Source organism: Capra hircus, chromosome 8 (assembly GCF_001704415.2).
Source record: "Capra hircus breed San Clemente chromosome 8, ASM170441v1, whole genome shotgun sequence".
NCBI classification, from domain to species: Eukaryota; Metazoa; Chordata; class Mammalia; order Artiodactyla; family Bovidae; genus Capra; species Capra hircus.
The window spans coordinates 100,801,507-100,817,722 of record NC_030815.1 but is presented as its reverse complement, the minus strand read 5'-3'; the positions used below and the strand labels follow the sequence as shown (position 1 = coordinate 100,817,722).

Below are 16,216 nucleotides of genomic sequence, written 5' to 3'. Positions count from 1 at the left end.
TCCTGACCCAGGGATCTAACCCGAGTCTCCAGCATCAGCAGGTGGATTCTTCACCACTGCGCCACCTGGGAAGCCCATTATCAGAGGTATTATTGAGAGGTCTTGTGTTGGTACCCTAGGAGCAGAGAATAAAGCAAATGAGCTCTGCTTCAGCACCAACTGAAGCAGTTGGGTTGGTCCATAGAAGCCTGATGGGTCTGGAAAGGCCGTTATTAGGGGCTTACAAGTGTCAGTCCAGCCTCCAAGATCCTCTCCCAAACACATCACATGAAGTTATTTAGAATAGTCCCAACTTCCCAGTTTCTTGCCATGGAAACTTCCATTCTTTCTCTCAGAGCATTTCCCCATTAGTTTTTTTTTTAGGTTTGAAGGGGAGTTACTTGCCCAAACTTAGATCTATGACTGGTAGTTGTGATGCTCACCTCTGAGGACCTTTGAGTGGCTTTACCCCCAAGTTCCTAGGCCCAGCCCAAACTTTGTCAGACTCATCAGAACATCAGCTGCCCCTTGCAATTGTAGGGGGCGAGGTGATACTCCTTCCCTTGTCACTGAGACTCAGCATACAACTGGGCACAAACACCAGGGTGTCCCACTCTTTGCCTCTCACAGTAAGAGTCTGGTTTTTCTCCCCAAATAAGCCTGCCCTAAAGCAAACAATCCAACAATTATAGTAAGTGGGAGTAGCCTGGGTTGGTGGGGATGGGGAGTGCAAACTGTAGCAATCCAAATGAAAGCAGAAAAAACATGTCTTCTGCTTTTGCTTTTTTATTTGGTTTATTGTTTTTTCCTGTGCAAGAATTTTAAATTTCATACTTTCGCTTATTTAAATTGTTTACATTTAATTTGATCAACTATACACCTCTTTTCTTTTTTGATTTCTGGGTTTCCTGCTTTTAGGAAGCCCTCTTTTACCCTGAAGTTATACTACTATTCTAACTTTTCTTCGAAGTTATACTACTATTCTAACTTTTCTTCTGATGCCTTTGTATCACCTTTCTTTAACCTATGTGGAATTTTTTTACCGAGTATAATACAGGCCCAATTTTATTTCCTTCTGAATGGATAGCCAATAATGCCAACACCATTTGTTTCCCTTGAATAGGGAGAAAAAAAAATCAGGCCTACTTCTGCACTATTATGATCAATTCAATCATCTATTTGTCTATTCCTAGGACCACAATAATATTGTTTCTTTTGAATTTGTTTTTCAGTCATATCATTTTGATTCAGCAGTTTCAAAGTAAGTTAGTACCTGGTAAGGCAAGTTTTACCCTACCATGTTTTATACACAATCACACACACAGTTTTAAAAGCTATTCTTGGACACTTGATTTTCCATATAAACTTTCAGTTATTTTAACTAGCATCCCTTAAAAAATAAAAAAGGAATTCCAATAAATCTATATAAATTTTAGTATGATTGTATTTTAATGACATCGTCCTATAATCCTGAAATTTTAGATTCTGTTCTATAAACATTGGTAAAATTTTTATTTGATTCTTGCACTTTTGTTAAATGAATTCTCGGTATTTTTTATAGCTTTGTCATTAAAGTAGAAATGGGATACAGTTTCCATTTCTACTTTTAAAATTATAGTTGGTTTACAAAGATGTGTCCATTTCCATTTTTAACTATTGTCTGTGTAGAAAATACTTTTTTTTTTATATTTACTTTATATTTAGCCACCCTCCTAAACTGTATTATAAATTCAAATATTCTTTTTACTAAACTCTTGAGTTTTCAAAGTATAAAATTATATAACCCATAAATACAGATATTACTTCTTAAATGTTTACACCATTTCATTTTTTCATCTTATTGCATTAGCTAAGACTTCCAACGTAATGCTGAATAATAGTGGTGATAAAAAAAGTATCTTGATTGTTTCTAATATACTGAATGCTCCCACATTTCACCGTGTAATATGAAATTTACTGTTGGTTTTAATAAACTGCCTTTATCATCTATAATTTCTTTTTTTTTATTCAGAACAACTACTGAATTTTATCAAATGACTTTCTGGCATAAATTCTCTTCTTTAAACCCTTCATGTAAAGAATAACAATGCTTTGCTTATGTTGAACTAGCTTTGTCAGCTTGTATCTTCTCTCTTGATAAACTACTGAACTTGATTTGCTTATATTTAAGACACAACTGTATTCATATATGAGATGTCTATATTTTTCTTGTACTATCTTACCAAGTTTTTGCCAAAGGGAAAGTGAAATCAAGAGGTGTTTTTTTTTTCCTGACACATCAAAAGCTGTACATAATTAATGTATACAACTTAATGAGTTTGGAGATAAGTATATACCTATGAAACCACAACACAATCTATGCCATAAACTTACCCATCACTTCCAAAAGTTTCTTCCTGCCTTATTATTTTTGTGATAAGAACAATTAACATAAAATTTACCCCCTTAGCAAATTTTAAAGTAAATAGTACAGCAATCTTAACTATAGGCACTGTGCTGAACAGTAGATCTCTAAGGCTTACTCATCTTTTATAACTGAAAATGTGTTTTTTAATGGAGACTTTTCTAAATGCTTATTGTTGTTAAGATGGAGAATAGAAAATGTTTAAATGCTAATAAAAAGAATCCAACAGAGAAGTTGAAGATAAAGGACAGAAAGGACAATTGATAATATGACACTTCAGAGAAGATCAAACAGATCCTGAGAATGAATAAATGGGTTAAAAAAGGGACATCTGAATTTTGATCCCATGGAAGGGATTTAGATCACTTAGATTGGAAGTTTAGTGGCTAGAAGTTAAAGGAGTTCCAACTAATAACTTCTACATTCTCTACTGTAACACTACTTATGTTCAAAGATATCCCCATTTATCCATGGATTTATCCATAGCTAGACAGTGTATTAAAAAGCAGACATCACTTTGCTGACAAAGGTCCATATAGTCAAAGCTACGGTTTTTCCAGTATGGATGTGACAGCTGGACCATAAAGAAGGCTAAGCACTGAAAAATTGATACCTTTGAATTGTGGTGCTGGAGAAGACTGTCCCTTGGACAGCAAGGAGATTAAACCAGTCAGTCCTACAGGAAATCAATGTTGAATATTCACTGGAAGGACTGATGCTGAAGCTGAAGCTCCAATACTTGAGCCACCTGATTCGAAGAGCCGACTCACTGGAAAAGACCCTGATGCTGGGAAAGATTGAAGGCAGGAGGAGAAGGGGGCGACAGAGGATGAGATGGTTGGATGGCATCACTGACTCAATGGACATGAATCTGAGCAAACTTAGGAGATAGTGAAGGACAGGAAAGCCAGGCCATGCTGCAGTCCATGGGGTTCCAGAGTTGGACACAACTTAGCTAGTGAACAACAAGAATACATAGCTATCTCAAAGAGCAAATGTTGCCAGTAATTGAGATATTTCTGCATATTATACCTATTTTTCACAAAATTCTACAAGGACTTGTAAACAAAAATTTCACTTCCCACTTTCAGCACTCAATCGCCCAAGCAAACAAAATCTATGAAGCCTTAAAACAAAATAAGACATAAAATGTTGCTGTCATTAGTAGAAATTAAGCAGAAATTTTATTTCCAAGTTCTTCAAAGATTAAAACAAACACAAATAAAGTATTCTTTTAAGTGTCCCAAATTAAATCAAAGGCACATCATCAAAATAATACAGCTGTGACATTAAAAATTCATTTAGGTTGTCATATTTTCACATTACTTTAAAAAAATCATTTGCAATGCTCTGTAGATCACATTTAAAAATGAAATAATTTAGTATATTTTTTTAAGTAAAACCACCCCTATAAAGTAGAGGAACTTAAGACGAAGATCAAACCTGCTTCATATACTGGATGGGGCAGTCTCATACAGAAAACAACATTCATCTTTGCAAACAAGGCTGCTAAGAAACAGATCCCATGCTTAGTGTTGAAAATGAAACAATCTCCTCATTTAGAAAAATCAAGACATCATTTGATTAACAAAGCCCATTCTTCCCCCAATTTTATACTTGCCTGACTTCATTTAGAAATCATAAATTCATGAGAAAAGAGCAAATTTTGTTATGGTATAAAGATCTTAGTTGGGAACAGCAAATAACGAATATTCAATTTTTTAACAAAGAACACTGTTTTCCTTCCCAAAATGTAAACATCTAGTAAATAAAACATATATAACATTCCAGGCATAGAAACGCTAGTAATTCACTTAATGAAAGAAGTGTATCTTGGTATATTTGGCGGTAAGGTTTTTGTTTAAGTATAAAGCACTTCAGCAAAGAATCAGGCCATTATTATTTAAAATCTACACCTTCACCCAGTTTCCTTATTTGAGTAGAAACATCAGTTTCTGTAGAATGTTGGCTAAAGGACCAGGTCACAGGAAAGGTCCTGTGAAACATCTAGAAGTCCTGTGGTTAGAGAAGTGTTTTCTTGAAATTTGGAGGCAGTCATTCATCAGTTTGTGCTTGAAAGCATTCTTCAGCAAACTTCTTCTCTACTGTAAAGAAAATTTGGTAGGTTTTCACTTAGTAAGATTTATACATAAAATTAACTACTCATTATTTCATAGGTCACTTTAGGGTTCTCAAAGTAGAAAGTAACAGGTTAATGTCAGAAAATCCAAACCACACCATTGAATGAGTAACATCCAGGAAAGTGCTTTGTAAAAAGACAAATGCTATGCCAACATAAGACTATTATTTTAACATCAGAAATGTAGACATTTTCCATTAAAAGATACAATAGCACCTAATAGTATTATTACTTCCTTCTTATTAACGTGAATAATTTCCTTTTCAAGTATATGAAAAAAGATCTAAGATGATTACTTCCTGTATAAACACCCCTTGTGTATGTGTGTGCTCAGTCACTCAGTTGTGCCTGACTCTTTGTGAGTCCATGGACTGTAGCCTGCCAGGCTCCTCTGTCTGTTCATGGAATTTTCCGGGCAAGAATACTGGAGCGATTGCCATTTCCTACTCCAGGGGGTCTTCCCAGATCAGGGATCGAAACTGCATCTCCTGCATTGGCAGTCGGATTCTTTACCACTGCGCCACCTGGAGAACCCATAAACACTCCTGAGAATATGTAACTTGAAATATACTGGCCACAAAAGAATAATAATTTATGCCCTGACCTCTCAAAAAATAAAAAGTGAAAATATGACTTGAGACCCCATACAACACATTCAGTTCAGTTCACTCGCTCAGTCGTGTCCGACCCCATTAATTGCAGCACGCCAGGCCTCCCTGTCCATCACCATCTCCCGGAGTTCACTCAAACTAATGTCCATCAAGTCAGTGATGCCATCCAACCACCTCATCCTCTGTCGTGCCCTTCTCCTCCTGCCCCCAGTCCCTCCCAGCATCAGTCTTTTCCAGTGAGTCAACTCTTTGCATGAGGTGGCCAAAGTATTAGAGTTTCAGCCTTCCTCAGCAATCAACGCAAAGAAATAGAGGAAAATAACAGAATGGGAAAGACTAGAGATCTCTTCAAGAAAATTAGAGATACCAAGGGAACATTTCATGCAAAGATGGGCTCGATAAAGGACAGAAATGGTATGGACATAACAGAAGCAGAAGATATTAAGAAGAGGTGGCAACAATACACAGAAGAACTTTACAAAAAAGATCTTCACGACCCGGATAATCACAATGATGTGATCACTCACCTAGAGCCAGACATCCTGGAATGTGAAGTCAAGTGGGCCTTAGAAAGCATAACTATGAACAAAGCTAGTGGAGGTGATGGAATTCCAGTTGAGTTGTTTCAAATCCTGAAAGATGATGCTGTGAAAGTGCTTCACTCAATATGCCAGCAAATTTGGAAAACTCAGCAGTGGCCACAGGACTGGAAAAGGTCAGTTTTCATTCCAATCCCAAAGAAAGGTAATGCAAAAGAATGCTCAAACTACTGCACAATTGCTCTCATCTCACACGCTAGTAAAGTAATGCTCAAAATTCTCCAAGCCAGGTTTCAGCAATACGTGAACCATGAACTTCCAGATGTTCAAGCTGGTTTTAGAAAAGGCAGAGGAGCCAGAGATCAAATTGCCAGCATCTGCTGGATCATGGAAAAAGCAAGAGAGTTCCAGAAAAACATCTATTTCTGCTTGACTATGCCAAAGCCTTTGACTGTATGGATCACAATAAACTGTGGAAAATTCTTGAAGAGATGGAAATACCAGACACCTGACCTGCCTCTTGAGAAACCTGTATGCAGGTCAGGAAGCAACAGGTAGAACTGGACATGGAACAACACACTGGTTCCAAATAGGAAAAGGAGTACGTCAAGGCTGTATATTGTCACTCTGCTTATTTAACTTATATGCGGAGTACATCATGAGAAACTCTGGGCTGGAAGAAGCACAAGCTGGGAACAAGATTGCTGGGAGATATATCAATAACCTCAGATATGCAGATGACACCACCCTTATGACAGAAAGTGAAGAGGAACTAAAAAGCCTCTTGATGAAAGTGAAAGTGGAGAGTGAAAAAGTTGTCTTAAAGCCAACATTCAGAAAACGAAGATCATGGCATCTGTTCCCATCACTTCATGGGAAATAGATGGGGAATCAGTGTCAGACTTCATTTTTGGGGGCTCCAAAATCACCGCAGATGGTGACTGCAGCCATGAAATTAAAAGACACTTACCCCTTGGAAGGTAAGTTATGAGCAACCTAGACAGCATATTAAAAAGCAGAGACATTACTTTGCCGACTAAGGTCTGTCTAGTCAAGGCTATGGTTTTTCCTGTGGTCATGTATGGATGTGAGAGTTGGACTGTGAAGAAAGCTGAGAGCCAAAGAATTGATGCTTTTGAACTGTGGTGTTGGAGAAGACTCTTGAGAGTCCCTTGGACTGCAAGGAGATCCAACCAGTCCATCGTAAAGGAGATCAGTCCTAGGTGTTCTTTGGAAGGACTGATGCTAAAGCTGAAACTCCAATACAACACATTAGAACCCAGGAAATGTAGACTACCCTTTAAAGAGGTGTTTTCATTTCAAGAACACATTTTTAAGGCTCTTTCAACCCTACTTACATTTTCCCCAGTTATTACATTTGTTCCTCCATTAATACACAGAAATACATTCTGAAACCCTTAGGAAAGAAACCACAGCTGGTGGCAGGAACGAGTCTCCTTTGCAGTCCTTAGTCCCAAGAGTAACAAGTCAGTTGACAGCACCAAGCAACATCACAACTCCAGGATGGAGTAAGGACAGAGAAGACGGTATTAAGGACAAGAAATTACTATTGGCCAAGTCAGTTCAAAAGCTCAAGTACATAAGGATATTATCATCTGGTGAGTTAGTACAGGAGGACTGAGGCTCTCCTAATTAGATGTATTCCACAAGCAGGCAGATTAGAGTCACCCTTCAGGTAAAGTTGTGCATTTTGCTTGGATTTATTTTAATTCCCTCAAGAACAGTAGAAATGTAAAACTCAGTTGCCCAAGTCCTTTGGGAAGCCCCAGGATAATCCCATGGCCCCAAGATGGCCTGGGGTATCATTACTCACCAGTCTTCAGAGTAAAGCACAGGATCTGGGCTCCCGAAAGGGATTGCTTCCAGCTGGAACACCCACCAGCAGGGCATCCTTGCAGGCATTCTGCATGCAATATTGTTGAAGCTCTGCAGCCGCCTGAGAGACCTGGAACAAAGGGACACGCACTCTTGACATGCTGCTCACAGCCAGGTCCATCCGGCAGTCACTTGAAACTCTGAAAAATGACCGTACAACCTGATAAAGGTCACACTGTCCACAACCTCCAAGAGTCTCTTTTTGCTGCAAGTTCTAATAATTGAACTCCAAAGAGGGAAAGGTACAACTTCTATGAACTTTGATTTAGGGCCTTTTTGTTTTAGTGGCTTATTCGACCGAGGAAAGATAAAACATATTTTTCACCCATATAGAATCCTGGTTTTGAGACAAAGTATAAAGAAGTAGCTTATCCTAATGCGCCCTTTACAAATTTTCACTTATAAACCACGCATTGATGTATCCAGATTTGCCATGTGAACAGACTGTTTTAATATTTACAAGGCTTGGTGGAGCCTTATCCAGTCTGCTCAAAGCAAGTGATGAGGTTCCTCCATCATGCTTTTGAAGCAGAATAGCTTACTGGTCAAGAGTGCAGCCTCTGGGCACATTACTTCTCATCTGGGAAATGTATTTGTAACAGTGCTTACCTCAGTGAGTTGATGTAATAATTATATGAGTTAATGCACATAAAGCACTTTTCCAATGAGTCAGCTCTTTGTATCAGGTGGCCAAAATAATGGAATTTCAGTATCAATCTTTCCAATGAATATTCAGGGTAGATTTCCTTTAGGACTGACTGGTTTGATTTCCTTGCTGTCCAAGGGACTCTAAGTTATTAATTCAAAAGAAATCTGGAACCAGTTATGCTCATGCTAATTATGTCTCCTTCAGAGGGAACAGGGGAACTCCATACATGATGGGTAGAAACTATCTCTTAGGACCCCCAGAAAAGTGGGACTAACTAGATGCTAGCCTAAATATGGTCAAAAAGTTAATGTGGAGGATACGCAAAGAAAATAAGAGAATAATTAAGTGGTCAGTATTTCTCTTGCACTTTCAAGGGGCAGAGACTCTGGCCTGGGAGAGTGTAAGCCCAAACCTTAGAAGTTGTATCCTCTCAATGGAAGTGGGCTAATTCCCACTCAAATCATATTTCTTTCCTTGGTTGGAGCCCAGGCTGACCAATCAACTTCTAAGAGACTTCTCCAGAGCAAGTAAGGGTCCTTGGAACGATACTGAGTGTTCCAATTAATGGGAAGGGGTGCCTTCTATCAAATGCTTCGAAACCAGTATTCCGCTTTATTTACCGTTAGCAAGTCTGCAAAAGAGAAGACATCTCTGGATGTGCTGAGAATATCTGTCTGTTACTGAGCCCTGAAATGAGGCAGACCAGAGACCCCTGGATGGTTGTGACTCCCTAAGGTGCTGCCCGAGAAAAATCCTGCCAAGCACCCTAAACCATACTGCCATGATGACACCCCACAAAGAAGCTGCGTGACTCTGAGCAACTCACTTGACTTCTCCGGGCCTAGTTTCATCACCTGTAACTGTTATTTAAATGTAGATAAGAATACCTTCCCTAGCTACTTCCCAGGATAGGCAGACATCCGGCTCACAGTTTTTCTTTCCATCTCAGGCCCCAACGTCATCCTCAACATTTCCAGCAATCCTAGTTTCCATTTCCTGAGCTCCTCTCCTCAAACAACCTTCTCCTCAACACCAACAGTTATAGTTAACACTGCTCCGCATCTGAAATTTCACACTCCAACATCCTACCTTCTGATCACAATCTCTCCCGCTGCTTCCTGCCTTCTCACTACACCTGCTCTTTGACCTCCAGGGGAATATCTCTTCCTTTTTCATCTGGCCCATCACAGGCAGGCTGGCTCTGTTCCTTCTCAGTTCAGCCTCCTTCTAGCCAGACCCTTGGACTCCTTGCTTTCCACTCCCATTTCTACCTTTCTGGCAAAACTCCCCTGCTAACTCACTACTTGGATCAGCTACCATTCACCACAGATGCCTGGGTGGCCAAAACGCTGCTGGAGACAAAAGAAGAAAAAGAAGGAAAATAAGACAATCAATCTCACAGCAGCTAGGTCTTCGGAATCACAAAGTGTCTCCGAACGTGTCTGCTGGGGGTCCTTTGGCATTCCCCACAGCGCAGTCTCCCCCATCCTCAGCTCTTGTGACTCTATTAGTTCCCCTTTTTTCTGCCCTAAAAGAAAACTCAGCCTCCTATTCCACAAAGACATTTGTCATTATACAAGTTCTTAGGCCTCTATCTGGAAATATATATGTTTACACATATCCTTCCTCCTTTATCTCAGAAGGTGCCCCTCCGATCCCAGGCACCCTTAGACTCCCTGTCTCTACCTCCAGTTCTCCTCCCTTTGTTTCTCCCCCTTGACCTAAAAATACAGTGTGTTCCTTCCTCTCAACCTCAAAATACAGCTTTTCATTTCCTAAATTAAAAAAAAAGTTTCTTCTTTAACACCAGATTTTTTTTTTTTTTTTCAAAAAGTGTCTGTCTATCCTATTATAATTTAGATTTGGCTTCTACAACTGTATGTCACTGAAGCCTCCTTTGTATTCCACAACTCTCACTTTACCTTGTATATAATCTTCACATCACTTTCTGAAATTATTTTATTCATTGGTTAATACGTTTATTATTTCCCTTCCCCCTAGGAATCAGCATATTCTCAGTGCATAGAATAGGGCGTGGTGCAGAGTGGAGGCACTATCGGTCACCAAGTATCACAGTAGTGTTCATTCATTCACACACACATTCTACCAATAATGCTATATGCTAGTTGGTAAACACAATTACACACCAGAGGCTTTTTATCAAGTGACTAAACACTGGACACGTTGTCTAAGGCCCCAGTTTTTGATAACCTCTCCTCCCGCGCTCCAGTGCCCCAGCCTTATCTGGCTTCTCTTCTCACAGCCGTCTCTTTCAGCGGGTCCCTGGGTTCGACGCTCCGGGAACTTCAGTTTTCACTCCCCTGCGGTCTTTCAGCTTTGTTCTCTGAGCTTCGGCCAAAGCAGTCAAACACCTCCCGGGCATCCCTTCAAAGTCCACGTATCCGAAACTGAACGCACCATCTCTCGCCCCTACCGTGGCGAATGGCCACGCCATCCATCCCGTTTCCAGGCCAGAAAACCGAGCAGTGCCCTCCTCCCCTCGCATCCTATCAACCCATCACCGAGGCCCGTCCATTCAGTCGCCTCCGCAGCCCTAGACCCCATCCTCCCGCACCCGCCGAGCTCGGGGAGGGGAGGCCACCAGCGAGTCGCCCCCATTCCTGGGGTCCTCGCGTCTGCCCCGCACCCCGAGTCATTGCCCGCATCACTGAAACTTGACCGCCCCGGGGCGCTCGGTCCCGGACAGCGCTCGCGGAGACAGGAGCTTCTCCCCGGCGCCCCCAGACCCGGCCTCCCTCCCGGGTCCCCGCGCCGCCGCCTCTCCCGGGCGCTGGGGTGGGCCCGGCCCTGCGCGGACCCCCAGCCACAGAGGCCGGGCCGCGCGAGCCAGGCCGGGCGCCGTCCTGAGGGCCGCCCACCGCGTCAGGCTCCCCGGCTAGCGCCGGGGTCGGCTCCGCAGCCCTCCGCCCGGGAGCGGCCTGCTCCTCTCAGGCCCGCGTTCGGCGGGACGGGGCGGAACGGGGCTGCAGCGGGCGGTCTCCGCGCCCGAGGCCAGGCGCCGGCCTCACCTTGATCCTCTCCACGCCGGCCTCCAGCTTGAGCTGCTCCACCAGGCGCTGCAAGGCGCTCACGCTGGCCCCGGAAGACATGGCGGCGGCCTGGGCTCCGAGAGCGCGGGCGGGCGGCCGGCGGGGAGACGCGAGGCCGGGAGGCGCGGCACCGCCCCGGGGCGGGGAAGCCGCTGTGCCCGCCCTGCCGCCCGCCCCCCGCGCCCGGCCTCGCCACGCGGCCGCTCTCCCAGATGACAGAACCCGGGTACGCGACACCTCGGGGTCCCGAGTTGACTGACGCCTAACTCTCCTTCTAAGCCGAGAGGGAACCTGCGTCCCCACCTGTCCCCCAGAGCCGCGCAGCGCGGCCCACGCAGGGGCGCCCACTTCCACGTCGATGCCTAGGGCTTCCTTCTAGGAGGAGCAGGAGTGGGCGTGGGGCGTGCGGGATGAAGAAGGCGAGGACGCGTTCCTGGAGAATCGGAACCGGGACTGTGTGGCTGGAGCGAGGTGTGCAGTGAGTGGGAGAAACAAGGGACCGGGTGCGAAGGCTTCTAAGCCTCGGAAGCTGTCATCCTCGGGAGATGAGGGTCGGTGGGTGGGGTTCGATGGAACGGAAACAAGATTCGATTTTTATTTTTTGGCCAGGCCGCTTCATATGTGGGATCATAGTCTCCCCACCAGGAATTGAACCTGCACCCCCTGCATTGGAAGCGCGGAGTCTTAATCACTGGATCCCCAGGGAAGTCCTCAAAACAGGTTTCAGAAACAGGTTTCTACAGTACCCTTTAGCTGTTTTTGACGGGAATCCAACCAGTTGACTTGGTAGGGTCAGTAGCCTAAGTAGTATAAAATCCAAGACCCTGACTTCTTTGCCGAACACACAGTTCAGCTGGCCTCATTCCCATCTGGTCGTCTAACTGTAACCATTGTTTCTGTTGGGCTGCATTTTCTTTTTTTTTATAGTAATTAGTTTTACAAAACCAGCATCATTACTTATATGTAAAATGCTTTTTTTTTTTCACTTAATGTGTTATGAATATTTCCTTATTATTCTCGTGTGCCATTGTATTTGTCAGCACCCCCTTACTTAATGTGTTATGAATATTTCCTTTATTATTCTCGTGTGCCATTGTATTTGTCAGAACCCCCTTAAACTGAGTAATCCAAAAAGGTAGTATGCTAGTTTGAGTAACTGAAAAGCTCAGGGACTTTCATGGGTTGAATTGCCCAAATAATAGCTGTAAGGCTCTCATTCTCCCATCTCTTCATTTTGCTTTTTCTGAGTGTTGGCCTTGTTTTCTTCAATGGTAAATAGACTCCCTGTAGTGCTGTGAAGAAAGTTCCATGCTTTCATTGTCCCAGCCTAGGAAACCCAAGGGCAATAACGCATCTTTTCTAATTGCTCCAGCAAAAATCCCCATAATGGATCTCACTGACCTTATTGAGTCATGGGTCCACCCCTGAACCAGTCACTATTTGAAGGCAAGGGTTGTGTGGTATTGGAATGCTCAGATTAGCTGCACCTGGCCAGGAGCAGGATGTGGGGTGGGGTCAGCCTCACCTCTAGTGGGTGCTGTGGGGTACCACCCAACTTCCCATTTAGGACTAAGGCACTGGTTCCCCCATCTGCTGGGAGCAGTAGCAGCTGATGCCTCTCAGCTGAGTCACTCTGGAAACTGCCCTTAACCAGAGCCACCGCTCCCCTTGTCAGCTCTCATCCAATGACTGATGTGGGATGTAAAAGATCTGAACTCCAGCCCCCTCAGCTGGAGTTAGCAGTCAAGGCTGCAGCTTCCCTGGTGACTCAGATGGTAAAAAGTCTGCCTGCAATGTGGGAGACCCAGGTTCTATCCCTGGGTCGGGAAGATCCCCTGGAAAAGGAAATGGCAATCCACTCCAGTATTCTTGCACAGGGAATTCCATGAACAAAAGATCCTGGCCGGCTACAGTCCATGGGATCACAGAGACTTGGACACGACTGAGCAACTGACACTTTCACTTTCTTTCACTTGAAGGATGAGTCCAGGCTCCTGGTTGGGGGTCATCTGAGGCCTTAATGACAGCTGCTTCACAGTTCAGCTCTTCTCTCTTGCTTAATTTCCAGTCCCTGGACCGCACCCCCGCAGCTGTTGATTTTGACACTCCTCAACAAAGTTTCCCAGGTGGCTCAGTGGTAAAGAATCTGTCTGTCAATGCAGGAGATGCAGGTTTGATCCCTGGGTGGGGAAGATCCCCTGGAGAGGGAAATGGCAATGCACTCCTGTATTCTTGTGGGGGAAAATCCCATGGACAGAGGAGCCTGGCGGGCTACAGTCTATGTGGTCCCAAGAGTCAGACACGACTTAGCGACTAAACAACAAACTTTCTGCATGAAAATCTGCATCTGAGTCTGTTTCTCTGGGGAACCCAAACTGATGGTTTCTCAGTCCACTCAAACTGTATAGACTGAGAGGGGAAGATCAGTTTCCCAAAGGAAAACCAGAATGCTGATACTAGAAACGATCCAGGGGCAGTCAAAAAAAGATATGCTCTTCATTTATTTTTTTAATGACTGTGTGGTATTCCATGAATACCACACATAATGGAATCAGAATGGATCAGAATTTACTCAGCTACTGCCCTGTTCTTTAACACTGTGGTGGCCGCCTTAAACAGCTTTGTGCATGTCTTTTATTTCCTCAGGATGCATTCCTAAAAGTGGAATTAGTGGATCAAAGATAAATAGTTTTTAAAAGTTTTCTCCACTTTATCCTCCAAAAGGTGATAGCAATAGTTATTACCACCAGAAAGCTATTTCTTTAGCTATATTGTGGTTCTATATTTCTACTGACCTAATAGATGGAAAATGGTGCCTTAAAGTCTTTTAGATGTCTTAACCGTTGAGGCTGAACATTTTTTTCTATTCATCTTGTGAGCTATGTGTTCCGTCTTTGGGGTGTTAAAAAGAATTTCTCTTGTCTCCTGACAAATTTTAAAGCCCTCTAGTGGCAAGTTCTCACACCACAAGGTCTAGTCAAAAAATAGGTTAAAAAAAAAAAATGAAAGTACATGTTGGAAACAGGACTAAATTGTTGACAGAAAAGTTGTGTTTAAAAAAGATGTGGCAAAGAATTCAAAGATACAGACTGGAAGGACTAGGAAAAGCTCACCTTAGACGGAGAGGCTAGACTTTGGATATGTGTGTGTGACAGATGGGAAGCAAAAGGGGGAAAGCATTCCAATACGGAGAACAGGGGGCCACGGAATCAATCAGTTAACGAACGAAGAAGGCTCTAGTGAGTAATAGAGGATACAAAGCTGTTAAGACCACAAGTCACAGGAGGCCTCAAAAGAAACAGAAGTCTGTGGCAGTGGGGTGGCCACAGGGTAAGATACTTTAGGAATCTTAATCTGGGATGAAGACTAAAAGGTCACCAGTATGTTAGAGACTGTTATACATTTTTTTCCCCTCGGTTAAGATAAAAATTTCCACTGTTTCTAAGAACCTCAGTACTTTTAGAAATGTCAGTGTCCTTCTAAAGACAAATATTTCATTTGTTTCCCTGTTAGGATCTGTAATTCCTCACTCCTAATATGTATTTTGTCACCTTTTAACAGCAGGTTATTTCTTCCAGAAAAGAGGCTTTAAATCACTCTTCTCCAATACATGATAAAATGAGGTGTTTTCTTTCTGCTACCTTCAGTTTTCTAAAAAGAAACAGGAAAACATTAACAATTATACTTAATGTGACACAATATAATGTACCATAAAAATCCATGTCACTTCCTTATACCCACTGCATTATTTTTAGAACTTAAAAAATGAATCAGGAGTGAATAATTCACCAACAGGTTTATAGATTCAGCTTCTCTGCAGAGATTTTTACAGGCTGCTTAAGACTTTGGGAGGCAGTGTAACTTAGGGCTACTTGATGTCATTTTGAGCAACCATTCCAGGCATGCCTCTGTATTTTGCTGGAAGTATCCCTTCCATAAATGCAGGCCTTGAACTAGTGAGCAGATTATTTGCTCTGAAAGTTCATTCTCTTCTGAGCTGTAATCTCAGCTGTTTCACCTTGTACCTCAGGGGCAACAAGGGGCAGGCAGCTGATTGTAAGACACACAAATCCCAACCCTAAGGAGTGTCACTTTTTCACTCTAGCACAGTACTCTGCACAAAGTAAGGAATTCAAATACCTATTAAAATAGTAAAGAAACAACAGGTTTGTAATCACTTAACAGTATTACCATGGATTTTTAACAAAAAAGACTGTCTTGTTCTCTCTGAAAGGCAGAGGAACTCACTTATTGAACTATAATATAGGCCAGGCATTTTACCCCATCTTATTTAATTCTCATAATCACCCTGTGAAGTTAGTATCACTATCAGAGATGAAAAAAATGGGGTTCAGAGGTTAACCTGTCCAAAGTCAAGCTGTTAATCATTTGTAGGGCCAGGAACTAAACCCTGGTCTGTGCTCGTCGCTTCTGACTCTGCAACTCCATGGACTGTAGCCCACCAGGATCCTCCATCCATGGAATTTTCCAGGCAAGAACACAGGAGCAGGCTGCCGTTTTCTACTCTAGGCATCTTCCTGACCCAGGGATCGAACCTGCATTTCTTGCATCCCCTGCATTGGCAGGTGGTCTCTTCACCACTGTGCCACCTAGGAAGTCCCCATCCTAAACTTGATCTTAGCCAAAAGGCCAAGAAGCAAAACTTTGATCTGGCTGCAAAGCCTGAACCATGTGACTGCATTCTGCTCACTCATCTTGAGGTCACAAAAGAAGACACAGTGAAATGGGAGGAAGTTTCTTCATCCCCTAATAAAGTTGGAGTGGAGTCTGTAAGAAATCCCATATGTCTCTGACCTAAAGTCATGTGACCCATTATATACACAACTGTCAGGGATACTCTGATCCTTTAAGAAGCTGATTAAGTTTATGACAAATTATGTAGGCTTTTTACTTAAATAATGTGTAACATTTCTCAATTGCAAGCCAT

At 42.8% G+C, this 16,216-nt stretch overlaps 1 protein-coding gene across 2 annotated transcripts; it reads right to left on the bottom strand.

The window, feature by feature from the left end:
* On the bottom strand, positions 3,540-11,399 carry GNG10 (G protein subunit gamma 10). Of its 2 annotated transcripts, none has more exons than XM_018052596.1 (3): positions 11,248-11,399; positions 7,508-7,639; positions 3,540-5,047 (listed from the first exon to the last, which is right to left on the bottom strand). In XM_018052596.1, exons 1-2 carry the CDS (start codon positions 11,326-11,328, stop codon positions 7,514-7,516), a joined length of 207 nt encoding a protein of 68 aa, XP_017908085.1. In that variant the 5' UTR covers positions 11,329-11,399; the 3' UTR covers positions 3,540-5,047; positions 7,508-7,513. The 2 variants fall into 2 exon arrangements, with proteins under 2 accessions (XP_017908085.1, XP_017908084.1); XM_018052595.1 differs by having other exon boundaries at positions 3,540-4,488.